This window comes from Haliaeetus leucocephalus, unplaced genomic scaffold, assembly GCF_000737465.1.
Source record: "Haliaeetus leucocephalus isolate CR32 unplaced genomic scaffold, Haliaeetus_leucocephalus-4.0 Scaffold848, whole genome shotgun sequence".
In the NCBI taxonomy this organism is placed as follows: domain Eukaryota; kingdom Metazoa; phylum Chordata; class Aves; order Accipitriformes; family Accipitridae; genus Haliaeetus; species Haliaeetus leucocephalus.
Genome location: NW_010973284.1, coordinates 8,924,657 through 8,952,584, shown reverse-complemented (window position 1 = coordinate 8,952,584; position 27,928 = coordinate 8,924,657). Strand labels below are relative to the sequence as shown.

At 41.6% G+C, this 27,928-nt stretch overlaps 1 protein-coding gene across 2 annotated transcripts in view; it reads right to left on the bottom strand.

Annotated features, from left to right (window-relative positions):
* The window catches only part of EIF2B3 (eukaryotic translation initiation factor 2B, subunit 3 gamma, 58kDa), a 104,479-nt gene that overhangs the window by 21,283 nt on the left and 55,268 nt on the right, over nucleotides 1-27,928 (bottom strand). For both annotated transcript variants that reach the window (XM_010582471.1, XM_010582472.1), the window contains exons 7-10: nucleotides 12,349-12,479; nucleotides 10,953-11,146; nucleotides 6,714-6,791; nucleotides 5,872-6,020 (exon numbers count right to left, since the gene is read on the bottom strand). In XM_010582471.1, the coding sequence (XP_010580773.1) occupies nucleotides 5,872-6,020; nucleotides 6,714-6,791; nucleotides 10,953-11,146; nucleotides 12,349-12,479 (552 nt within the window). The remainder of the gene's footprint in view (nucleotides 1-5,871; nucleotides 6,021-6,713; nucleotides 6,792-10,952; nucleotides 11,147-12,348; nucleotides 12,480-27,928) is intronic.

Below are 27,928 nucleotides of genomic sequence, written 5' to 3'. Positions count from 1 at the left end.
TTCCTTGAAAAAAGAAAATCAGCAAAATACTTCATTTCAGAGACTAAATCTGCCACAGAGCCCCTATGGTACTGACTACCAGCATGTCAACAAGACCACTTCAAAGCATGCCTTACTGTGGACTCGATATTTATCTGAGCTTTTCATGCTTGCCTCCTTAACTAACCTCTAAGTAGTCCAAAGATCAGATATTTTTCCCTACTATAGTCCCATCTGTTGAATCTTTCCCAGGGATACGTTCATTTTCAATGATCAAGGAAGAAGGATATACTGTGCACATGACAAAATGGCCAAGCTCCTTTCAGTAAGCGTATACAATGAGATAACTAACAAACAAGAGGTTTCAAAATCTTTATCTCCAGGGTTGGAATAAAGGATTCAACTGCTTTTCCTGTTAATATTACTTGTAATGCTCAGAGTACTTCAGCACAAGGTCCTGTATGACCAGAGCAATTGATGTTCCTGCTGCCAGAAGCTAACAAACTAAGTAAAACTACAAGACTGGTAAAAATAAAGCCAATGTTTGAAAAAAGAAACCCCAACAAACCAACCACCAACTGCCAAAACAAAAGCCAAAACAAGAACCTGAAACTAAATTCATCCATATCTATGTCTCATTTCAAGGAAGCTAAGCATGCCTAAGTATACCAAATGAAACACAGTTATCACGCTCAGGTCAGCATAATTCATTGCGAGATTGTCTGCAAGCCCCAACAGCAGTAATTGCTGTTCTATGAAGAGGTCAGCGTGGAGTTAGAATCAGAAAATCATAGAATCATAGAATAATTTGGGTTGGAAGGGACCTTTAAAGGTCACCTAGTCCAAACCCCCTGCAATGAGCAGGGACATCTTCAACTAGATCAGGTTGCTCAGAGCCCCATCCAACCTGACCTTGAACGTTTCCAGGCATGGGGCATCTACCACCTCCCTGTGCAACCTGTTCCAGTGTTTTGCCACCCTCATTGTAAAGAATTTCTTCCTTATATCTAGTCTAAATCTACCCTCTTTTAGTTTAAAACCATTACCCCTTGTCCTATCACAACAGGTCCTGCTAAAATGTTTGTCCCCATCTTTCTTATAAGCCCCCTTTAAGTAGTGAAAGGCTGCAATAAGGTCTCCCCAGAGCCTTCTCTTCTCCAGGCTGAACAACCCCAACTCTCAGCCTTTCTTCCCTTCCATCCCTCTGATCATTTTTGTGGCCCTCCTCTGGACCTACTCCAACAGGTCCATGTCCTTCTTATGTGGGGGCCCCCAGAACTGAACGTAGTACTCCAGGTGGGGTCTCACGAGAGAGGAGTAGAGGGGGAGAATCACCTCCCTCGACCTGCTGGCCACGTTTCTTTTTATGCCGCCCAGGATACCATTGGCATTCTGGGCCACAAGCACACATTGCTGGCTCACGTCCAGCTTTTCATCTACCAGTACCCCAAGTCCTTCTCGGCAGGGCTGCTGTCAATCCCTTCATCCCACAGCCTGTCTTGATACCAGGGGTTGCCCCGACCCAGGTGCAGGACCTTGCACTTGGCCTTGTTGAACCTCATGAGGTTCACATGGGCCCACTTCTCAAGCTTGTCCAGGTCCCTCTGGATGGCATCCCATCCATCAGGCATGTCAGCCACACCACTCAGATTGGTGATGTCTGCAAACTCGCTGACGGTGCACTCAATCCCACTGTCCATGTCACTGATGAAGATATTAAACAGTACTGGTCTCAATATGGACCCCTGAGGGACACCACTTGTCACCGATCTCCATGTGAGCACTGAGCCAATTGACCACTACCCTCTGGATGTAACCATCAAACCAATTCCTCATCCACCAGTGAACAGTCCACCCATCAAATCCATATCTCTTCAATTTAGAGAGAAGGATGTTGTGGGGGAACGTGTCAAAGGCCTTACAGAAGTCCAGATAGATGACATCTGCAGCTCTTCCCTTGTCCACTGATGTAGTCACTCATCACAGAATGCCACTAGGTTGGTCAGGCAGGACTTGCCTTTGGTGAAGCCATGCTGGCTGTCTCGAATCACCTCCCTGTCCTCCACATGCTTTAGCATAGCTTCTAGGAGGATCTGTTCCATGATCTTTCCAGGCACAGAGGTGAGGTTGACAGGTCAGTAGTTCCCAGGGTCCTCCTTTCTATCCTTTTTAAAAATGGGTGCAATGTTTCCCTTTTTCCAGTCACCAGGGACTTCACCTGGCTGCCATGACTTTTCAAGTATCATGGAGAGTGGCTTGGCAACTACATCAGCCAATTCCCTCAGGACTCCGGCATGAATCTCATCAGGTCCCATAAACTTATGTATGTTCAGGTTCCTCAGGTGGTCATGAACCTGATCTTCTCTGACAGTGAGAGGGACTTTGCTCCCCCAGTCCCCGTCTTGCAGTCCATCCACTTGAGAGGTGTTGCAAGAGAGACTGCCAGTGAAGACAGGCAAAAACGTTGAGTCCCTCAGCCTGCTCCTTGTCTGTCGTTACCAGTTTGCCAGTCTTGCTCATCAGGGGGGTAAATCTATCAGAGACATCACTTTTCATTTGCAAATGGCACAGTCTCCCTAATTCTCCTAACCAGCTTCAGTCAGTCTGCCAGTGTTGCAGATTGCTCCTTTGCAAGCGAGCTATAATTAGGGGCCTCCTGCACCAAAGACATAGCAATCCGGGGACCCTGTTGTACTCTATCTACCACCTCTAATGCAAACAGAAAAAACAGAAGGGGCATCCCCAAGCTACTATACAGACTGAGGACATGTACAGCTACTGCAGGAGCATTCAGATATACAAAGTTTTCAAGTGACCTATAATTTCGGCTCGATTAGTAGATTTTCTCCAACTATGTAACTCAGTGCAGTCATTTGTCACTGAGCTCTGGGGAGCCATCCAGAGGGAAACAAGAACTGTTTCCCTGCTGCAGCCTGTCACCTGGGCAGTCAGCATCTCTCAGCACTTGTGCTGTTGTATAAATTACATCCCTCCCAGCTTGGTCAAGTATGTCCATCACTCAGCACGTATGTAATCTTCGCTATTTTATTGTCTCATTGATGGAAGAATTAGCTGCACAGCGGGAAGCACATTAAGAAAGGACTACCAATTATTTTGCCCATGTTACTAACTTCTTTAATCCCCTGTAATCTCTTCTAAGGGGGGATTCATATCTACTCAAATCACTTCACAAGGAGACATATATAACGTAACAGAAGTCCTACACATCAGGGAAAACAAAAAACCCTGCTACTGGTCCTCCAGAGTATCAAACACACCACCCATTGCTGGAGAACGGACCATAATTTGCAAACAGTATGCAATGGCACTGTCCGAGCTAACCCCAGTTCCTGGACCCATTCAGTTGGGAAGACCATCATCATTTAGGTCATAACCTCTGTTTCTCCAATAATGAGCCAACCACAGCCTAACAATAGGAACCTCGTTTTGTTCTAAGCACCTTGTGGTGTTCCCATCTGCCCAGAAAGAATCTATTTATCCATTTCAGAAGCTGGTATCAAATGTGGTGAGGCTATTCAAAGCCTTTTTCTGATTAGGGGATGTAATTTGTGGATCTTGAAGCCGCAGGAACTATGGTACAGGATCCTCAAATCACATTACAGGAAAACCATCAAGAGATAAAACTTTTTCACCTATTTTTTTATTCTTGTTTTGTTTGGGTTTTTTTTTCCATATTGACATAGTGAATTGAAGCTGCTGATCACTTTTGCAGTTGAGATGGAAAAAAAAAAAAGAAGGGTAGGATTCAACCCAGAGAAGCTAGAGGTGATGTAAGTGGTAATGGAATTACCAAGGCAGTACCATGTATAATCATAGCTCTTGATAAATGAACTTAGAATGCGGAACAATTTTTGCATTTGGTTGTCCCCAGTCTCCCAACTTCCAGAAATTATTTACCTGATCTTTCTTTCTTCTCTGGGTTATCTAAACAGCTTTGTCTTTTCCATAATATATGCCTTACTGCAGTGTTCTCAGCCTACTGCTTCAAGTTGGTATTATTGCAATGAACACTGCTGGCAGTAGCCTTCAGTTACCACTCACATTTGACTAGGGCATTAATATAGTCAAAATACATAAAAATTCTTCACTAAGTTACAAGCAAGACTTCTTTCAACAAAACTCAGTAGCTAGAATACTTCTGTATCTCACTACCTGCATATAAATGACTTCATACCCCTCTAATCTTAAGACTTACCATGATGCAGTAAGAAATACTTTATATCAGCTCCGTATCTGTGCAGATCTACACAATATGAATTACAGTATGCTTTGAAATAAAGCTCCACAGTCTATAGTCTTAATTCTGGCTGAAGAGGAATAATTACAAATTTGACTCCAGTGCATCAGTGTGCAGTAACATAGAACAGCTAAAGGGGGTAAACCCCTGGGACTATTAGGTTTTTCACTCAGTGGTGGCTGTATTGTTTTCACTGAGAGTGACTAGGGATGACATTGTTTTCCAGAAAATCACCAAAATGTTACCCCGAAAGTTAGTTTATCCCTCTTAAAAAAATAATATATCACCATCTTTATGATGCTTGTGGAATTTTGTGGAATACTTAAGATAACGAGCTCAATTTAGGATTTAGAAGAAAATAATACTATATACCAGTGCAGACAAACTCAAGCTGATTTGGGACTCTTCATAAAAATAGCACTACTTATACACTTAGTTGCTTCTGTGATTTAATGGTAGAGCCACTCACCTCATATGCAAAACCATACCATTATGACTGTGGCATCAATTCATTAATCAAAATGACAGAGGGTCTCATGATCTAACGAGAGAGGTTCCAGTACTTCTTATGACAGCAGTGCTTGTGATACAGCCATACTGGATCCATTTGCGATTGAACTGGAAACCAGCTATTTTCTATACTCAACGGAATTCTGATTTATGATGTGCTTGAAATTACTGTGGATTTCTATTAAAGACAAACACTTGGCAGTAAGGTACCATACTTACCTGTAATTTAGTTATGTAACAGTAGTATCCTCCATAGACCCCACATCCTTTGGGGTTTTTTGTTTTTCAGATATGCAACTTTCAGAGCCAACTTGGCATTTTTTAAGAGTTTGGCCTTTTTCCTGAGGCCCTAAGCAAACCTCAAGCCATGAAGGAGCAGGGAATTTATACAGGCCTGCACAGACTCAATCAGCAGTTTCCTTTCCACTGACATCCACAGGAAGCCAGCATGTATGGAAAGATGGGGGCATGCAGACATCAACAATTACAGATAGGCCACTTTTCCCACATTTGGAAATGTACAGCTCAAGGCTACCTATTTAGTTAGTGTCTTTAATTCATGGGAAATCTCTGCTAGCTGGCAGATTTTCTCTTTTAAAAAATTATTCATTTTTTCTATTACTCAGCATACGCATTAGGAAAGTAAAGCTGCAAAGATGACAAAAAAGGGCCAAAGAAAATGACATTTTAGGTGAAACTGTAATGTTCAAAGGCGGTAAGAACATTTCTAGTTGGTAAATGTACCACTTTAAAATATGCTTTGTGTCTCAAATATTTTAGGTATACTCATAAACCCAGCCACTAAAATAAAGCTTGGAAGGATGACGCACAAGCTCATACAGATACATCCACTTAACTTACTTACACATTCTGAAGATGATATGATCTTCTCTAAAAAGAAGAAATTTATGTTCTAAGACTGCAGCCCTCTCATTAATTCATTTCACTTCTGCATTTGTAGCCTGTTTATAGAGACTTATTTCTGACTCCATCTTTAGAAACACACCACTGGTATCAACTGTTCTGGCTGAGGACTGCTTACAGGACAAAAATTACTGACTCAGAATCTATCTAGAAAAAGAAACCGCAAATTTAGGGGACCAAGATACAAAGAGGTGACATACCCTTCCTCAATTGTAACAGAATTCATGATGATGCAGTTTGTTATCTTAACTTTGTCTTTTATGGTACACATGCTGCCAATGATGGAGTGTTTAATGGATGTCTTCTCCCCCACTTGCGTGGATGACCCAATGATGCTGTCCGATCCAACCTGGGGAGGAAAAGCAGAAATTGGCACCTGGAGCTCTCCAACGTGTTCTCCATACACCTCTTCCAAAGAGCACGTCTCAAGCACTCATCAACAAAGTGTACCCTGCTCCACCCTTAGGGACCCTTGGCAGAGGAAAGACCTAGAAATTTTGGGGGCATAGGCAGACAGTTGGACAGCCTTCCCAAGGTCCATTAGCTTGGTAAAACTCCATTAGCTCCTCCAGCTCTGTAGGGCTCACGCAGTAGGTAAGCACAGTAAGAACAGTCCTGCTGGTACTCACTGGTGTCACTAGGGTTTGCCTAGTGAGACCTGTGAAAAGGAGGCTTGAAGCAGGTATTCAACTAAAATGCTTCAGCAAGAAGCAGAGCTAAAATACTGACCCTTTCTGAGTTTGGTGTCCTTTGGGAGGCAAACTGCTCAATTGCCATGAACTGCCATTAGGGAACAAGAGCTGCAGACTTGGGAGTAGGAAAGGATTTTTAGCAAACATTTTGAAAGACAGACTGCTTTCAGTCTCAAACGCATGGGTGAGCCTACGAGGAGACTCTGGGCTGCATCACCTACATTCTAATTCCACACTTCAGAACTCAGCTTCACTTCCAACCATGGGACTGAATTTTAGGAAGCAGTTCTTGAAGCAATGGGCATGCAGACTGTATTGAAAGAGCAGAGACAGGGAAAGGGAACACTTACCATGCCTCTGTCAATGATCTGTGCAGACCCATGAACCAGTGGCTCTTCAAGACCCAGATTAAGCAATAGCTTGGGAACCTGGATGGAAAAACCCACATCACAAGTTAACATGAGAGTGCTGTACCCGGACGTTACATAAACAGCTCAAAGATGGCTTTGGTTTCCATTGCACTAGTGCTTTTACCATAAACATTTTAACTTAAAGGAAAACTTAAGTCCCTGCATTTTAAATCTGCAACCAGATATGTGTGATTCATCATCTTCCCCTTTTGTAAAGGAGACAGGTACACTTCCACTGCAGTGCACTGCATGTCTCCTCTCAACTCAGCTTCCCACCTGTGGAGAAGCAGTGGATTATCAGTAGCAAGCCAGCTGGCTCCAGCTGAACACAGTGACATCCTGTACATTACTACAACGTCCAGCATCTGCCATTTCAAATGCAGCTCAACGTGTTTTACACTATTCAGTAATGCAAGAGAGGGAAGCAAGTAATATCAAACATAAATCAGTAAACTGGCATAAACATAGATTACTATGTTCAGCCCACTCAATAAGGTAGCACGCTGAGGTACAGGCAACAAAAAAGTATTTCAGATGTTTAAGGAGAAAGAAATTAAAGTTGATCAAGTGGGTATTCCAGATGGTAGAAAGCTGCAGAAGAAAAGGCTCTTGACAGAGAGAAGGCAGGTGTTAGATAAGTGGACAAAGCAGCAATGCTAATAGAGAGAGACACGACCCATGAGGTAGCCAAGAACAAATCCATGGAGAGCAATTCTGAACTGGCTCCTGAAAAGAAAGGGGAGCCAGCATTGTAGGAGGATGGGCTATCACTCCATCATTCCTCCTTTTCTGGGTGAAAGAGCAGCCCGAGGCGTTCTGCATCTCCTGGCGTCAGGCTGGGGCCAAGGTCACACACCACAGAAGAGGCGATGACAGCACAGATGGGGATTTCAGGGGAGGTGGGAGTCTCACGGCAATGCACAGTCACAGTGCTGTACAGAGTTACTTGCAGTGGTGATGCAGTGTATGATGCATCTTGGTAGGACAGAGATGGCAGTGAAAGAAACACGGGGGATACAGAGGGCGGCAAAGTGATGCATGAGGGCTAAGAGGTCTGTGTCATGGCAAATCGTATGTCTGAGTGAGAGGCAGCACATGCCTGGGCTGGTGTGGAGCTCTGCACAAGCTGTTTGGCCACCAGGATGTGTGCACTGACTGTCCATCTGGGAAGTCAACTGGAGTCTCAGCGCAGTAATGGTGTAACTGGGTTTGCCTGAGGGGAGGAAGCGGCACTCATTAAGTCTCTCTTTTCTCTACCTAGGCACCTATTTTTACAAAACTCTTTGGAAAGTTTATCTTTGAGATCTCTATTGCTCTGTTAAATTTGGCTGAGAGTTGCCAGCAATTTCCAAAGCTGCTGTGAAGGAGCTACCATACCGTATAATTGTGTAAAATGACTTAGAAAGCTGGGATAACAAGAGCTGATGGCTAGGGAGTGAACCTCAAGAAGCAGATCCCACAGATCTGAAGAAGTTGGGATCAGATGAGAAAAAAAACCCTCAAGATCTCAAATGAGACGATCCTTGCAGGAAATTGTTTGGATATTCATAATATGACCAGCCTGTTTCCCTTCCAGCATGCAAGGACGGATAAATAGTGCTGTTTTTCATATGAGAAGAATTTTCACAGTTGATGCTTCATTCAGATGAGTGAGATGAGCTTAGATGAGCTCACATCTCTGAGCTGTCATTTCAGGCTGCCTGTTGTCCCCAGTAGACATTTTCACATCTGTAGCTCTTTACTTCTTGAAGATGGTCCTTCCCACTAGACTTGTGTTTTCTTTGTTTTTTAAAAAACAAGAGTAAGTTAGATCCTTCAGTCCAAGGTACAGGCACTACAGAAAACCCCCAGCTTAGGAGAACACCACAAACTAAGCCAATCCGCCTGGATGATGCTTGCTTGGTGAAGGGATGTTGTCCTCACCTGACACATAGCTGGGCAGCCACAACAGATAGATCCAAGAGAGGAACACACACCAAAGCATACCTACAGCATAGGTTGGAAAGACTCCTACTATCCAGTGTTGCTCAGTGGGAAAGGCAAGAAACAAGGAGAGGCTCTTGCCCTCCTTAGAGGAAAGGTGGTATGGTGAAATAAATAAAGGATTTTACTGGCCAGAGCAAAGGCCTTATTAGAATCAGTCAATGGTAGTGCAGCCTGAGGGGTGACCCAAGAAAGCTACCAGCTCAAGCATTTTGCTCTGAAAAGGAAGGTTAGATAGGGGGCAGGAGTCAGAGGGAGTGCCTGGGTCAAGGGAAGGTTTAAGATGTGTTTGGATTTAATTCATCTTACAAAGAAACTATTTCCTGCTATTGAAGATAACTCCCTCCTGAACCCACCTGCCCACACACAGGCTGCAGGCATCCAGAAACCCAGCTGGAAGTGAAATGATGTGAGTAAAGTGTTTCCTCACCAGAAGGGCAATGGGTTAGGATGCCATTCCTTCCCACGGCTACTGGACTGGACTGCTACTGCTCCGGCAGTCTGTCCTCTCAGACAGCAAAGCTATAGGTCCTGGCTTTGCAGCCAGGGAGTCAGAATCTGGTTTGTGAAGACCAAGACAAGAGCAAAGGAGACACCAAAAGTCTTCCTTAGAGACCAACAAAACAGGTAAAAAAAGCCGATAAAATTAAATGTGTATCTTTTATGAGGATTAGCAAGAGAAACAAAATGCAGTGGCACTGAAAAAAGGAACTCCTTTCTCACAACCCCTCATTAAGCTCCATTTTATGTTTTACCTCCACATAGTTTCCTTAGAAATTTTACCATTCTGGAAAAGTTAAAAATTCAAAGAAAATCCTTTCCAACGTTGAAGGCCCCAATGTGATTTCAAAACACTAATTCTATGTACCACCCAGGAGCAAACACATTTCCTGAACTGACCAAAATGTAGAATATTTAGGTTAACCTCCCCCCCACCAAAAAAAAACCAACACAAAAAAACCCCACATGGAGTCTGACTGGCTCAACTCAATAACTTTTTACTGAAGTGGCTGCTGCCAAATGTACACGCACACTTCCCCTAGCAAGCGGTGTTCTCCCTTAACCCTTTGGGCACACTTGTTCCTGATATTCTTGGGGAAAGTTTTCCCTTTCTGACAGCAGTGCTGCCTCCCTCCTCTCTTCTTCATGTCCCTAGCCGCAAAACAAATCACTTTATTTCTGTCCTCCTCTACAGGCACCAAGAAGAGCGAGCTCCAATGTGTGAACTCACTCTGCCATGCTGCAACGCTAATTTGCATAAATTCATCCATTCATTTTATTAAAAAGAAATCAACTCAATCTGAGACCAAAAGCAAGGCAGCAACCAATTCCAGGACTCCCAATACAACTTGATCGCTCTCCCAGCCCTGCTTCCAGAAATCTTGAGTTTTTCCCTACTACACTCCCTATTGGTCTTTCAAAACTAGAGGAAACTGTCAACTCCTGATAGCAACAAAGTTCATCACTAGCAGAGTGAAGTGAGAACTTGCACATTGCATCAGCCAGTGTAGTAAAAAAAAAAAGCCCAAAAATCATTAAAAGCTTTTAATCATCAGCTCATTAGCTAGTACAGGATTTCTCTAATCCTCCCCTGTGATCTTTTATTTTATGAATTCTCAGTACTGTGAAAGCAAAAGCTGCAACAGATCAACATTTCACCTCTGTGTTTACCTGGAGTGCCACTGTATTGAAGCCTGTTCATAAAATAATTCTTTCATAATGGAAAGCATTAGGCAATCTGAATGTATGGGTAGTTTAAGTCTTCCTGCAAATCATTAATAACCTTTGTCATTATAACTTAGATAAACATCTGTTAGGAAGAGTCCAGTCAGAACTGATCTTGCCTTTAGGACATGGAGGACATAGATTAGATGAGCTATCAAAGCTACTTCCAGCCTTATGTTCCACAGTTCTTGGCTCTTTGGCTGCAGGTCTTGCCACCCCCAAAAAACAGAAGAGTGGGTGGGGTGGGGGTTTTCTTAGCTAAATCAAACCTATGGAGTAAATTAGTGACAGAAATGTTTTCTGGCCTCATGTCCCTATCCAGCAACCAGTAAGGTGATGTGCCTAGATAACATGGCACTGGTTCAATTCCCACATACTCCTCAGCTGTATCGCAGGGAGCCGCTCCTGGAGGCTAAAATGTCCCATAAACTACTGGTGTATTCCCACATGGCAGTTCTGTATTTTTCTCACCTGTCGGTTAGCTTCAATATACAGCCCAAGAGTATTCACTCGGTAGCACAGTCCCTCTTTCATTATATGGACATAGCAGCGCACTTTGCCTTCATGGAGAGTTTCATTCATATCTCCTCTATGATCATTCCAACAAGAGTTATCTGGAGCAGGTTTCAGCAAGCTATTATCTTCCTTTATGAAACTATAAATGTCTGGAGAACACACACATGCATAAAGTTAGACAGGATTTAATGAAATACTTTTTGAAGAGGAACACTATTAAAATACTGTTGGTGAAGGGAAATCTTTGCCTCACATCATCTGAACAGCTAGATACTTAGCAATCATCAACAGATTTTATCACACGTAGTGAGTAAGTGCTTATTTTTATTCTGCAGGTGGGAATCAAGGGATCAGGACAGATGCAATGTTTTGCCCAAGGTCACAGAAGGAGACAGCGGAAATGCTAAAAATAAATTCCAAGATCTGAGATCCTGTCCAGTTACCAGTGCAGGGTGGTTAAGTCTTAGTCTGTTGCTCTGCTGTCCTGGTTTCAGCTGGGATAGAGTTAATTTTCTTCCTAGTAGCTGGTATAGTGCTATGTTTTGGATTTAGTATGAGAATAACGTTGATAACACACTGATGTTTTCAGTTGTTGTTAAGTCATTTTTATACTAAGTCAAGGATTTTTCAGCTTCTCATGCCCAGCCAGCAAGAAGGCTGCAGGGCCACAAGAAGCTGGGAGGGGACACAGCCAGGACAGCTGACCCACACTGGCCAAAGGGATATTCCATACCATATGCCCAATATATAAACTGGGGACAATTGGCCAGGGGGGCGCAGATCACTGCTTGGGAACTAACTAGGCATCGGTCGGCCAGTCGTGAGCAACTGCATTGTGCATCACTTGTTTTGTATCTACTATTATTATTATTATTGTTATTATTGTCATCCTTTCTGTCCTATTAAACTGTCTTTATCTCAACCCACAAGTTTTGTTTTTTTTGATTCTCTCCCCCATCCCACTGGGTGGGGGGAGAGAGCAAGTGGCTGTGTGGTGCTTAGTTGCTAGCTAGGGTTAGATCACAACAGCTACGCAATTTTAGGAACTCTCTCCTAAAATTACATTTTCAAAAGTGCATTTACCTATACTGCATTCCAGGAGAAAAAATATAGAGCACCTAGCTCATTTACTTTTGATTTACACCAAAATAAGGGAGGACAAAAGTATTTATTTAATGCACAATACTGTTTGAAAAAGAAATCTACTAGGATCTTTGCAATTATGAAGTATAAGAGAAAAAAAACAAATCCCCAAACTAGTGTTTCAGGCTAATTCTGTACTCTGCTCAATAATTCTGCCGTAGCATATGGCCTTTAAAACCTTCACAAAATCTTTGATACTTGTACTGACCTAGGGATGCTTGTTCTTTTTTCTTTTGGTCCTCTTCTTTGTTGTCTAGTCCTTGCTGCAATGAAGTAGGAGAAGAGAACTGCCTCCTAACCAGATGTGGAATCAGTTCACTCCGGAGAGATGTGATTGTCCTGGGGAAGACAACGCACTCATGAAGTCCATGAATGCTTCATTTTCTTTGCATAACATTATCAGACATTTTGCACATTTTTCATGAAGATGAATCAAAATGCCAGGTACTCCAAGACATCTGGCACTAAGACAATGTCCATTAGCCACGTGCTTCCTTAATGCATTAAAATACAAAGGAAGAGTCAAAATAAGGAAAAAGCTTCATCTTCAGGACTAATTGCCCTATATTTTAACAGAGATGCCTATAATTTAATATGGCATCACCCTACAATTCATGCTTCTCTGCAGATGGAATGCAGAAAGTACCAACACTGTAATGACAACAACTGAAATCCACTTTATGTGACTTATAAAAATGGCATCAACTGATGGGAAAAGAGAGAATAAAGTGCCTATAGAGGAAAACCCAAGGCAGCTCCTTTTCTTTGTGATAAAAATATGGAAATGCTCAAGGATATATGAAATATCAGATCCTTAAATGAAAATATTTATGACAGTCATTGATGTCCTCCTGCTCACATGAAACATCAAGAACATTTTAAAGACTCAGTCCTTTAACCAATAGAAATCAGCACATTTTAACAAGCTTAGGTCCCAAGAGGTTCACGCTCTCGATCATGTGCGTTGATTCAAAATAACATGAATGAGCAGAAAGCTTCATTTTGATATCCCAATACTAGGAGGCAGAGAAATCACAAGGGGTTTGTGATAAAGCATGGACTGGAACCCAAGCCACCTATGCCTTAAACAAGGACCCTGCTCACTAGATTATCTTTCCTCTTGCACTGATTTATACATTACAATGAATCTAGAAAAACCTCCCCCCAACAGACAAATATCAATGTAGAAAATCTACTGTACAATGGGATTTTAACCGTGGTAATTTAATTTTGACTATTAGAAGGTAATTTTATTTTTCAATGAAGTATTTGGAAAAAAAAACCCAATTCAATAGTTTTTACAGTTGGAGTGCATGAGATGCAGTCTTAAAAAAGCTTTATTGTTGTTGTCTCATCATTTTAACAATCTGCATTTAGTTACTGAATTGTAGATTATTTAAAGTAGTGCTTGGGAAAATCATGCAGAAAATGAACTCAAACTTGGCACGTCTAAGAGGAAGTGCTAAACTTCAGAGGAAGGATTGGGAGAACTAACACAGAGAGCTTAGCTAGAGGAACTCAACAAATGATAACCTGCAAAGAAAGAGGAGTTATTTAGAATGGAAGACAGTAAGACTAGGAACTAACTATAGGTTAAATTAAAAAGGAAAGTACTAGAATGAGTATCCTGAAAGTGATTTTAGTTGGCAAAATCTCTAGCAAAGGGGGATCTTAAACAGTTCAAACTTTAAGAAACATGCAGCTCTTAACCCGCCCAGGCGCCTGTTCAGGTCAATGATAGTGAAGCAGACCTAAGGACCAAAACAGTCTTTCCTGTCTCTAACTTTGATGGGAAGATTCAGATGTGATTGCCTATGAACAAATACAGTGTTTTCCTTTTTCTTGACAAACTTTTCCTTCAGTCCTCAACTGTAGACTGTGTCACATGCTCCATCCTCCAGTAGGATGATCTAACCCATCCCAGGTCTGAAATTCTGCTTTTATTTTTTATTATAGACAAGGAAAAGCTCTAGTCTTCAGTCTCTCCTCCTTCTTGAAAATAAGATTATAATCACCTTCAGATAGCTGTATTTCAGGAACTAACGAAGCAAAACACTTCATTCTTTAATCACCAAATTTCTCCCTGCTAACCACTTACAGGCGCGCTCTGCCACGGCCACCCTGGCCCCGCGCTCCAACACACGTGTGGCTGTGCAGATGGGCAGTTTACTAGCTTACAATGTTTGCCTGCAGCTGTGCCATTCAGCAATGATTTCCTGCTTGGGTTTTATACTCCATCCAAAACCGACAATCCTGTGTTTCCCTCAGAGGCTGGCCATGGCATTTATAAGATATATTACCTATAAAATATCCAAGTATTTGGCAGTCTTAAATAGTCTGATGCAGAGGACAACACAACATGGTAGGAAATGAAAGCAGTGGAAAGGGGGAAAGACAAAGTTTTGCCTGGTTTTTGATGGTTTACTCTTTCTTGGACAAACTCCTGAAGCTTTCCTGCAATTCTCTGAAGTGCTAGCCACATTCCTTCGGCAAAGGTGGAGTAAATCTCTGGGTCATCCATAAGATGTGGCTCAGAAACACACCCTTCTTACTGGAAAAGGAAAACCAGGAAGGTTTGCCTTCGCTTGCTGTTTAAGCAATTTATATGTGACATTAAAGGAATTTGCTTTTGGAAAGTATTAAAAAATATGCAGTAAGGCACTCAGTGACAAAAATTTAGGAATTTTTTGTGACAGATCTTGCAAATGTGGATATACGAAGTGATAGCGTGAGAATATTATCTGACTGTCAACAGCGGGGGAAACCAAACATCTGGCTGGGACTAGGAAAGGAATCTAAATCAAAGGAGGGATGGGACTGAAGACCTTCATCAAGAGAGAAAAAAAATAGCAGAAGTTTGGAAGAATTAACTAGCCTGTAACCTAGATTCAGGAGAAAACAAACCAAAAAGGTTTCTGGTCTAGTGTGTTAAAAATTCTTACAATCAAATCCTGAACTACATGTGCCTATATATGAAGAAGAAATAAGTGTAAGACTGTATATGCTGAAGAAAGCAGTCTTTTTTATTCTCTTCAGGTTTTAAAACTTGGCATCCCCCTGGTTTCTAAGCTTGTTATTTTCTTTAGCACCAAGAAGTAAGAATGAAATACCCACTGAGATCAACATAAGGAAAAATCCACTATAACCAGGAGAAAGAAAGTGGAAGGGTGGGTGGAAGGAGAGGAGGGCACACAAAATTTTGGCAGAAATCCAATTCTAAGCCAACTCAGAGTAACCATGCTCTGACACCTCACAGCAAAATCCAGAGGGTAGAAAGGATAAAAATGTACCTGCTTTTGAGAAACACTTGCCAAAATAAACATGCTTTCATAAATTCCAGCCCAAGAGATGAGCCTTTTTCGTGATCTTTCATTCCCTAAAATTTGATTTTTGAAGTTATATATGTCTGTTTTCACCTAGACAGAAAGTAGTAGGTTTTCAATTAAGCTGCCAAAGATTGAGAGTGCCATTAAATTGCTGCTTGTAAAGGAAGGAGGGGTGGGGGGAGTGGGGGTGGGACATGGGACTAATCCCTGAAGCACCTTATGTGGCTTCAGTCCCATGGGAACAACAGGAGATGGCAGCAATTTTGAAAGGGGTTGATATTGATCCCATTGTAAGCATGTAAAAAGAACTATCTCTGAGATGGAATCTGCCATTCACGCAGTGGGTCATAACACTGGGGGATGTTGGCAAGAGACAGTGCATATTTGGGGGAAATTAAGGAAACGGGGGCAGTTGAAATGCATGGTGCATGTGCAAAAAACAGCTAGGAATTCAAGAGAAGATGAAATTTCTAAAAGCAAAAGAATCCCCTGGAAAAGTCTATATTAAAGGTACCTAAGAGCTCACAGCACATATCAGTTATTTGCAGTCAGCTATGCAGACTGCAGACTCAGACCTAGGCATTATAAAGCTAGGATATTCAAGGTTAATTTTATTTAAAACCTAAAATGCTGAGGTACAAAAATGGGTACTTGGTCAGACAACTGTAATTTTACCAAGTACTATCATTACCAGAAAGACATAAGTATCATGCCTTTAGAATCTCTTTATCCCTGGTCCCTTGCACACTACGATGTCTTACTAGTGTTCCTGGGATTTTTGCATGACAGCAAAGGCAGAGATAAGGTTCACGCTAAATTAAAAATTTTTACTCCTGAAGAACATTAGGTGAAAATACCCTAGATCTTTAAGTTTCATATTTAAACACAGCTACACAGAAGTTTTCAGTGAGTTTTAACCACAGATAAAATTAGAAGAGTCTGTGATATGGCAGAATTAAGTTTTTGTCTATGTATATTATATTATATTACATTACATTACATACATTACGGCCCACAGAGGGCCAACTTTTACTTGTTGCTGAAATATAACTGCCTCTGGGATGAAGGGAAGCTTATTGAAACTTTAGCAAGAAATGAAGAACAATGGAGCCAACTGAAACACAAGAATTAGTTTTGGGGAAAAAACCAAATGCTGACCACTTTAACTTAAAAAAAAGATGTATTTCACAATTATGCTTCAATGGGCTGTGATTTCTGCTCTTAGACATACATATCGCTGGAGACTCTGTCTTTCATATGACACAGAAAATAATGGTTCTGACCAACACTGGTAAAGAAAAAATCTCATCAAATATTTTATAATAATAGAAGAGTCTATTTAAGTCCAAGTTTAGGTGACCTTGCAAAAGTCTAGGTACCAGGAGGTGCTGTTTGTCTTGACCCACAGCAGGAATGGGAGCATCTGCAGCTTTTGTTTCCTGCAGCTAGTTCTCACCAGCTTCAGACACCCTGAACACAACTGTCAGTTCCATTTACCGGCTGTCATTCATCTTCATTTTCCATGTTTAATGTTAAACACCATAAAACGGTATTAATGAGTATTAGCATTTTAATATCCTCCCTGTTGTATTAATCTGTGTTGGAGCATGAAATCTACCATTGCTGTCAGCACCCACCTATGAAATCTGCTGTTACTCTCCATGGGCTAGTTGCAGGGGGTCTCCCTTGCTATCATTATTAGCACAATCAGCTACATGTACAGGTGCAGACAGTGTTTGTGATTCCTCACTATAAACAAGCAGATTATTAGCCCTTTTATACCTAGTTTTGCCTTTTATTTTTTTTAACAAGCTAATGTTAGCTCTTGTACAACTATGCAAGCATACAGTGGGTTGGGTTCTGATCTTAGCTCCATGGCCTTCAACAGAGATTCTTCAGATCACATCAAAAGGAGAACATGAGGCCGTATTTCAGACTGGTGCTCATAATTAACGTTAGAAATGAATACATAAATACAACTAAACAAATCCTAAGGCACTTACAGTTTTGGCCAAAAAGAAGTTGCATGTTTATGCAGAACAATAAAGATGTAAGAAAAAGGGAAGGAGGAAGAAAAAAAAAAAAAGAAAAGAGGGTGTGTTGGAAGAAAGAGAAAAGTTAATTCTGAACCCTGTAGGTACATAGTTCATGGTTCTCATCGCTTAAAGGATAAAGCCAAATAACATTTAAAAATTCCATGTAAGCTGGGAGCTCTCTTGTTGAACCTCAACGTTATTTTCTCCTGATCCTTTGATGGAGATTAAAAATTTCCATGTGAATACAAAGAAAGAAACAACAGTTACTCTGAGATTTTTTCCCCAAGCATTTAATGCTCCAAACTAGAGCAGCCAGCCACCATTCCCATCTCCTCCCCCCTCCTTAAAGAAAAAAAAAGTCAACTCACTTTGAAGAAAAGACAAAAGAGGGTCAGGGCAAGGGGGATTAGGGAAATGATATTTATATCATGGACCAAATTAAAATGTCAATGCAAGAGGCAGGCAAACAGCCCTTGCCACATATATACACCAGGCATGTTTCCTCAAGGAAACAGGAAAGAGATTTGAAAAGAGTTAATGCAGTCCTGAGTTAATACCACCTGCCTCAGACTCAACACCACTTAAAAGACAGTGTTTGGGTCCACTTCCCACAATGCGGTTTTAACAAGCACAATGGAAAAAGCAATTACAGGCCTTTTCCCCTTCTTCTCACTGATTCACTGCTAAAAATGCTGGAATTTCTGAGACATGCTAAGAATGTGGAGAAAGCAGAGAAAGACTATGTACAAAAGGAAAAAATATCAAATGATAAATTTATAGGGTGTGTCACATCCCTGCAGAAGGCTAATTCTGCCCTTATATCTTGCAATAATCTTTTTGCCTTTGTTTGGTGTACCCAAGACCAATTATAATAAAGGAAAACTCCAAAGTAACCAGGCAAGCCAATAAACTACCAGGCAATTACTTGTGCCTAATTCAATAACCTGCAACACCAATCATAGCATCAAACAGATGTTATTTCTTGCTATGTTCTGTTTGTCCTGTTCTACTCTCTACTCTTTATCACAAAAAGAGTAAATGTATTTCTCCCCCCCCCCCCCCAATTTCATATTAATTACTTCTTTATCAGTGTCTCTCATAATTTTTGGAGCTAAAAGCCTATGGAGAAGGCAAGGAAACTTTGATAAATGTTCTACTAAAAGGTAATTCCACATGACTGTATTTGTGATTCATTTGTCTTTCCATACTATTTTCTAACCAATACCTTCAAGTCTGACAGCAATCTACTCCCAATGTTCATAAGAGCATGAGTGACAATATTTCAAAAGCCATTGCAGAACAAGCCGGTATAACTGCACAGCTTTGCTTTGCAGGCTCAAGTTTATGAATGACTTCCCAAAACTGCAGAATCACCACTGAAATCCCTGCATTCTGGATGATGGAGGGAAAGCAGAAGAAGACATGCAAGTGACAATCATAGACACCATAATGCAGAGAGGATCCAGATCAAAGTATGGAAGGGATGGTATGGATGCAAACCACATAAAAAGCTGTTCTCAAGTTCCACCAAGTCTGGATGCACTTAAAGGAGCAGGGATCTAACTTCCACTTCTGCCAAAAAACCCTTTGGGAAACAAGGCAGCTTTCTGAAAAATTGACCACAGAAATTAAAACTCCTCAATTACATACTCAAATCCTTTGAAAGCATGTGTGCACTCAGCTCGGGTCATCTAAGTAACCTTAACTCTGCCCACTCACCAAACAGCCAGGAATGCCCTGCAGCTCCCGACTAATACAGCTTTTGCACGGGAATGCCAGCAAGTTTAGACATTTTTAGAACTTCTCTCTGACCAAAAGTCTCTAAGGCCGTCGGAGCCCACCCAGGGTGTTTGGCAGGTTGTACACGCTGCTGAGGAATGGATCTCATTCATTCCCAGACAGCATCCCATTCTTCTAAAACAAGCGCACCTGCACCAAACATGATTCTTTGCCAGAACTCATCTTTCCTCATTCTCTCCCACCTCCGCCTTTGCAGCCATCTGTGTCTGAGCTACCAACTTTTTTCTAAATGCCTTTGAAATTAGGCTCCTTTTCAGAAAAGTGCACTGAACAGAGGCATTCTGATAATACGCCTAAACAAACACATGCATATGATGCGCTTGATAAAGTTGATGTGTATCCTTAAAACTGTTGAACTATGTAAACTTAAGGTGCATAAGTATATATTTAGATAGATAGATTTAAACACTTCAGGCTTGTCTGCATAAAATGTGTCAAAAAACGTAGACATGGCTGTAGCTTCACATGTGTAAGCTCTTTCACCCTGCTCCACTGAGGCTACATTAAAGGCACCATAGATGTCCCCATCACTGTGCTCTATATCTCCACACAGATACTTTGTTTGGTGGTCTGCAATCAAATGGACCCATTCTCAGTTTGTCTTAACAATGCCCATTCTTTCAGCAGTCTGGGAGATAAACTGGAATCTCTGGTGTGTAATTCAGTCCTGCTTCCATCTGTAGAAGTCCCATTTCTACACCCCTCTCCCCAGCAATCATTCTACCTTAATTAATTCCTATCCTCACTATTGATTACTAATCCTTGCTGCACCCCTTCCTGTAGGACAACTTCCATTCTCTTTACTGTGGCATTTGCAACATGATCTTCTGTCCTGTGATAAGACTAAGCTGCCTTTTTTGGTCACTTTATCCTTTCCTGAAGAACTTTAAGATGAAGCTTTTTGGCCAATGAATCCCATCTCCTCTTCTTCACGAGCCTACTTTTATTCATAATGTTCCTTCCAGGTGGCATTGATTCAGAAAAGTTTGGTGTAAAATGCTGTGTGTGCTCCAGTTCAGCTCTGCACCTTTGATTTAGGGAAATGTCAGCCCTCCTCCCCATTCAGGTCTTTGATTTCTTCAAAATCAGTAACTTAACTAGATGGCACTCGGTATTTCCCATAGGCTGTCCTGTGGCTGTGTAAAATGTTATACTCCCTTTTTTTATTTTTTCACTTTATTTTAAGTGAAGAAATTTGTAGTAGCTCCCCTCTGATTCAAGACTGTTCTAAGATCAGGCCTTACCTCATACTCTAGCTACTTATCACATTCAAAATGGAACTCTGAATATTGTTATTGATTGATTGATGATTCACTGCCTTAATGAAGATATCTCTTAGCTATTCTATTCAGGCATGTGTGCCCTATCATCATTAGTAGCATTTTTTCTCCCTTCTATATGCAGGAAGTTTAAAGTCTCCCATCCCAATAATTCAATGCTATAATAAAGTCAGCAACAGTGTTATAGACAACTTTATTATTGTTCATGTTTAATTTGACTGGCTAAGGCACAATAAAATTTGACATTGAACTAACACCTAGAATATAAAAACTAAGAGCAGCAGAATCATAGGGAAACAATCACTTTCTCTCTTTTCTAAAAATTCAACTTGTGAGTAAAAGGGGACTCAGCATTTCAGAAGCATCAGTCAGTGACTGAGGTGGTGAGGAAGAGATTTAGAAGCAAACCAGAGAGAGGAAGAAAGGAAAAGAGTATCTTGAAAATTCTTGAAAGTCGTACAATCAGATCATCTGAATAGAAAATACAGGAGAATTATGTTTTCCACTGTAAGAGAAATATACCATGATACTACATATAAGGATTTTATCCTCACAGGGAGATGTCCAGCAACGTAAGATAATAATTTCACCCCAAGTATTATCTTACATGCAAGTAGTGCTGTGTGGAAGAAAATGTACTGCACTGATGAAAGAATGCTTAGGGTGATACTGACCAAGTGGCAATGATTTAAGAAAAAAAAAAAGAAAAAAGCACATATAGATGGATAAAAGAACATCATTTCTCCTTGGTTCAAAATCCACATCTCATATGAAGACAAAAGTCAATTTGACTAAAGGCTACCCAAGGAAACTGCAACTGCATGAAACAGTGGAAAAAATAGTTAACAATTTTTAATGTTTATTATCAGATCAGAGCAAGCCCAGCTGAGGCCACCAAGAGGGCCAGGAGCATGACACAGGAGGAGAAGCTGGGGGAGCTGGGTTTGTTCAGCCTGGAGAAGAGAAGGCTGCAGGGGGATCTGATTACAGTTTTCCACTACCAAAAGTGAAGCAACATAGAAGACAGCCAGACTTTTCCAAGAGGTGCACGGTAAATGGGCAAGAGGCAACAGACGCAAGCTGCACAAGGGAAATTCCATTTGGGACGCACAGAAAACAACTTCTAAGTGAGTGGTACAGTCCTGGGACAAGGCCCAGTCTCCATCCTTGGAGATTTTCAAAACTCAACTGCAAGAAAAGCCCTGAGCAACACAAAAATTAGACTTACTTGAGCAGGAAGTTGGACTAAAGACTGCTAGAGGTCCCTCCCCAACCTAAATTTGTCTGATTCTATAATATTTGCATTGACATGTTAATGACCTTTTTCATGTCCTCCATACATTCACTTTTCATAGGGAATCCAAAGGGTCATTATCTGATACTGTAAATCACAGTTAGAGGACAAAATTAACAGATTTTAACATTCACTTTAGAAATACTTGCATTAGGAGCCGCTTGCATGCACAGAATACTGTGCTGTGACCAAGCATGCTTCAAGTATCTCAGGTACATGGCCACTATGGCATATTGTGGTCTCACAGAAAGATTTGCAGTTATTCACGAAGTTAATAAGCTCCAATTCAGCACATCCAAAGATATGTCTGCTCCCAGGTAGTCCGCTAACTGGAAAAGGAATTGTATTTATTACAGAAGTGATCTGCTGAAAATCATAATTTTTTTAATTCTAGTTTGGATCATTGGGGTTTTTTCCTCTGAGGTTTCAGGAGTGAGCTTGATTGGTACCATGGAAAGATGATAATGGTAATGATACTCTGGAGGAGGAGGACATCAACAAATTTCAAGCCTTGGCATTTCTAATAGGCAGCAGAGAAAGCTACAACAGCTGGATATGTTTGACAAGGAAAGGAAATGGGAAAGATAAATTGCCATTTCACATTCTAGTAGATTAAATGCACTAAGGAGGAGCTTGGGTTTGGTTGTTTTTTGGGTTTGTTTTTTTTTTTTTCCTTTTTCTTTTCCTTGTTTGGAAAGCTACAATCTATTTGCTCTGTCTTCACACAGTATACTTCCTGTAGAAGCTATTTGTTTATTTACCCATTTTAATCACAAGGAAAGTATTCATTATAAAATCTCTCTTTACAGCAAAGGAGAAACCTTCCAGCCACACGGCTGACACATGTTAACTTGCAGGTATTCACAGAGCAGGTTCTGTTTTAAGCCATCTTTCAGGCAGCCACACAAAGACCACCAAAGCTGGGTGTTCAGCTCTGCCAGACCTCCCCCAGCCAGCAGCCCTTGCCAGGAAACACAGGTGACAGCCTGAATGATAAAAAGGCATTTAGAGGGGAAAAAGAAAAAATGCACTGGTTTAGTCTGGGCAGCACCTTAATATAAACCTGCAGGGGCCTTTGTGTACAGCATAGCACACAGCTATCCAAGCAGGAGCTTCAGAGCCAGTCACTTGCACCTCCAGTTTTCAAAGATGTCATACTGCCTCTACCATTTACTGGGGAGAAGGGTGGCTCCACTGCAGCTCTTCTCACAGTCACAGATCTCAGAACACAGCACTGAGACAGCAAACCTTCCTCTCCCCTCCTAGTGCTGGCCCAGCAGAGGCTTTCTGGACACAGCAGAGGGGAGCTGAGAAGAGAAGCTTGCTCTGGGATTGCAGCTGAAGCAGTTTGGAAAGGCAGAGCGCTATGACCTCACACAATTTGCTCTTATTTATTTCAGCAGTTAAAAAAAAAAACAAAACCAAAAAACCCCCAGTGTTTAACTTTGCAAACAAATCATACTGACTTTGGCTATAAAGCTTACTGCAAATTTGCTCAGTTCAGAGAGGAGTTTCTCTACTGGCAAATTCTGGCAGGCAGCTCTCCAGCGCTGGAAGAATCGCAAGAAGAGCTGGTTTGTTTCCTTAGCTCCAGCTCAGCTTCTCACAGGGTGCACCCCAAAAGAAGGGCTCTCCAGGGAAAGTGGATTTCCCTGGTGGCAAGCAAGATGTTAGCACTCAGCATTCCCAGGACAAGGCACTGCGAATGCTTACTCAGACCTTTCAAAGCGACCACAGTGCTGCTGTTTATCATTCTGGCCTTTCCAGTGCCACACATCATTCCTTCTGGCCCCAAACAAAGCTGCCTGCTTCCCAGGTGACTGTAGGGAAACAGCAGCTTTTTCTACACCCAGCAATTCAGAAGTATTAGGTTCAGGACAAAATGGTGATTTGCAAAACACATTACTAAACGCCATAAAAATTTTACCTTGCTTTTAGGAGCAAGAGGGGGAAAAAGGAGGGAAGGACACCACAAAAGTATGTGAAATGTTCTAATGTGTAAGAGGAAGACGTGCTATTAACCTAGTTTTAGATATACAGACATAGTCTTTTGAAACGAAATCTGAAGATCAACTTATGTTAGAAAATGCAATTGCCCCTCTGGTACATAACAGAGAAGCCATAACATCTGAGCAAACGCACAGTGGCATCTGCCTTCATAAAAACTGAGAAGACTAGCTTTCAGAGGTGGTGCAGTAGGGGTGCCTATAAATTGCCCAGCATTTCCTATTGCAAGGTTCTGTCTTCATCTGTTTGTAAACTTTGCCAAAGTTTAACTGTTTTGGCTGAAATTACCCAGGCCAGGTGTTTGCTTCAAGCTGATTTTTTTTGGATAGCTTCATCAAAAATGTCTCAAGCTATTTCCAAGAACAAAATTATGGAAAAAACCCTTTGTTTTGTCCATGTTAAAAATATTTCAACTGCTCCACTGAAAAGCTTTTGCACTTCCACGCTTGCAATTTGGCACAAGGTTGTCTTTTCATCAGGGTGTTACATTTGTAAACATAAAAAGTGCCCACACTACATCAAGCTAAGTCTGAAAAACCACTGTTTGCACAGGCTTGGAAGAGACCTGTTTTGCAGCTAAATTTTTTTGAGTCCTTCTATGTTGGGCATGCTCCATTCTCTTTTTTTGCAAGGTAACTGAACTGCTCATGCACTACTCCACAGAGTAACAGAGCATGCTCCAGGCCAAGGTTACAAAGGCTGAGCTGGATATTCTTTGAAGTTTAGAGCATCCCATCTCCTTCTGGTGGCTGACCTGAAAGGTGATAAATCTATGTTGATAACAGCTACTCCATTAGCAAAAGTCACGGTAGCCTCGCTGATTAATTCTAAAAGTGTCACATATATAAATATATATATACACACACACTTAAAAGAACATCAGGGTAACAGTTTGGGCACTCAAATTAAGAAAAGCTAGAACTATGTTGCTTATACAACCTTAATTAAGACCTCGTGTGTACACATTATGACACAATCCTTAAAAACACACTCACCTACTTTTCTTCTCTCCCCAATCTCAATCTCTTCTTCACCCAATGTAAAGATGGACTATGCCCTGGGGATGAATCAAGGTTGTGTAATGAGGCAGAAGAATGCCTGCCTCATTTGTTAGAACATGTGTGTTAAATGTACAAGGCAGAGGGCTGTGAGAGAAGAAAAGAACTGCTAATATTTAAGGCAAATGAATGATGTCTGAAGAACTGATGTTTTAATTTTTTTTTTAATTGCCTTCTGTCAGAGGAGTTTACAGATGCTGCTGAATGCAGAACATAAATCTAATTTCTGCAGGTTGCCACTGATTGTGTGCTTTTGATTTGATCAGTGTCACCCTGTGACAGCTATCATCAATGGAAAAGATTCTTTCAACATTAAGAGCTCTCTGTATAACATTAAGGACTGAAATATGGCATACTTAAGACAAAGATGCTTCAAACTTCAGCTCTTGTGTGCCTTAGTTTTCCCCCTTTGGAATGGGGAAAGACCGCTACTTCACTAATAGGGGTGCTGGAAAGACAATAGTTAACGAAATGTGTGCAGAGCATTATAGTATCAGTGATGAGCAGCAAGAATCCAAAGGGAAGTATTTACTTTATCTTCAGAACAGGGTTTAAACAGCGAGCAGCAAGTAAGGCTGGTGGCCTTCACCTGAACTACAGAAGTTACATACAATATTGAACAGTATCTCCTTCAGTGAGCACCTCAGGCAACAAGTGAAGCAATGGTCACAGAGGGAAAAAAAATGCACAGTCATGTAACTGGAGACTGTACCATATATGTGGCACATAGACGCAAAATGTTGCACGGGGAGCCTCAGCTGTGGCACTTCCTAACTGCCAAGTGCTTAACTTTGCCAAGTTAGTATTTTCAAGTGTAGCTTTTCGTGTGCCCAACCTGTAACTAAGGTTTGATTAGCATATTCAGGACAAGGTCTGCACTAATGAAATTTGACAAAAGTGATTTGGGGAGGTAACTTACTAAGTAGGACCACATACTGCTTTGTTTTAGGCAGCCTTGATCTGGCTTCGGATTTTCTGTTCTACCTCAATGAGAGGTAAGAATGGCAGTCTCCATGTGTCTACAGGTTTCAGCTGTGAGCAAGGTGAAATCCTTACACGCATAGCAAATGTTGTCATCTGTACCTGTGCAACTGACTATAGGCACAACGCCATTCGTGCATACCTATATTATAAATGCGTATTACATGTACTTTTAAGCATATGCACAGGATATATAGAGAGATGCATCTTCAACACTTTAAAATTCCAAAGCAAGTTTGAATTTTCCATGTTAAAACTTTACAGGGGAAGGGGTTGCTTTATATCTTATATCTCCCCCCTCGCCCTCCCCCACATCAGGTATCTTATTTTACCAGTCTAGAGCTTTAGAAACAGAAAAAACAGAACACAAGTTACCATGCAATTTCACTTCGATTACATTTCTTCTGCTAGCAGCTTTGCTAGGATTGTTAGCAAGCAAACTGTCAGCACACAGTAAAGAAATACCAGTGCATGACTGTGCAACACGCCGGGCTCACAAAGCACAGGCCTAGATCCTGCCCTCCACTACAGATGAAGTTCACAGAGGAAAGGGAATAAGGACTCTCTTCTTCCATCTGCCCTGAATGCAGCAGCGAGGCAGGATTCCAACCTAGCACTCAGGAGAGTGCCAAAAAAGGGACTGGCTACTGTGCTGGCTGCCACCCCAGGGCCCCCGGGGTGTGAGGCCCGCCAGCTGTGGGGTGGAGCCGTGCCCCCAGCCAGCTACAGCCTCTGCTTCTGTCTAGCCTGCTGGCTAGATCGTTTTAAGAATAGCAATATTGTGCAGTTCATCGTGCGGTGCAGGTGTTCACCTTCAACTATCCCTGCCCTGTATGGCAGAGCAGTTCCCTCCATGCACATGGCCTGGGCTTGCCTGTCTTCCCCCCGCCACAAAGTGCAGCACTTATAAGATCCTCAGGTTAGCTTTATTCTGAAAAAGGACATGTTTAGGAAAGAAAAGCTCTCGCCTAAATACAGGGAGATCAGATTTTTAACTGACCTCCCTCCCGTGCAAAGATGCGATACAATTCGGCAGACTCGGTACATCTGCCAAACCAAGACCAGCCTCAGCAACTCTAACTTTGTTGATGCAGAAAGTAACCTGGGGAAGAACCAAAGGTCTCTGCAGAACCCCTCCATTTATAATCAACAGAAAATTCAGCCCGAACAAGCTCCTGCTTGTTCATATTGAGGTCGCAGTCCCTGTTCAGACAGATAGATCTGGCTGGTAGCAGGGTATGGTCCGTGACCTGTTGTGAATCTAGTGGGAACACACGCAGAAGTCGTCAGCGCTGGGTATCCAGTGTGGATGCAGGGATGAAGATGTCCATCCCAGGGCAGAGCTCTGAGTGCTCCTACTGGCACCCCTGGGCAGAAGCTGCCACTGCACTGGAGCTAATTATGGAGCACTGAGTAATCAACCTGCCCTGGTGATGCAGGAGTGTGGAGAGAAGGGAAGGAATAAATTCCAGCTGCAGGGAATAACAAACTGCTAGGGGCAAGAATTTCTTCAGCTGTCCCCCAAGCCACTGTGGAACTATGAGCGTTTGACATTGGTAGATTCAGACAGGGTAGGACTCTTGTACCCTTGAAGAGTCAATTTCACTAGGATCCAGTGCTGAACTAGTGGATGGGAGATAGATGGAGATGGGGATTTCAACTGCCAAAATGCATTTTTTTCCTCCTATGAGAGGAAAGAGAAAGAAGTTTGATTCCCCAAAAAAGAAATTCCCCAGGTTTAAACAACATTAGGGGCGTGCTATTTTTTATTTTTGTCTGGACATCCATATTTGAGGGGGTTCTTATAAAGAGACCATTTCCTCTGAGTTTCATTCAAAGGCACTAGTGATCTCTGCTTTTTAAAACTCAAGAATTTGTTTGGTTTGCTATAGTGCAATAAAACTTCAGGCAGGAGAATCTACTATTCAGTCCTTTTAAAATAGCTCATAAAAATGTATTAAAGGACTACGAACTAAGTTACAGACTACCAAACACTATTTTGATCT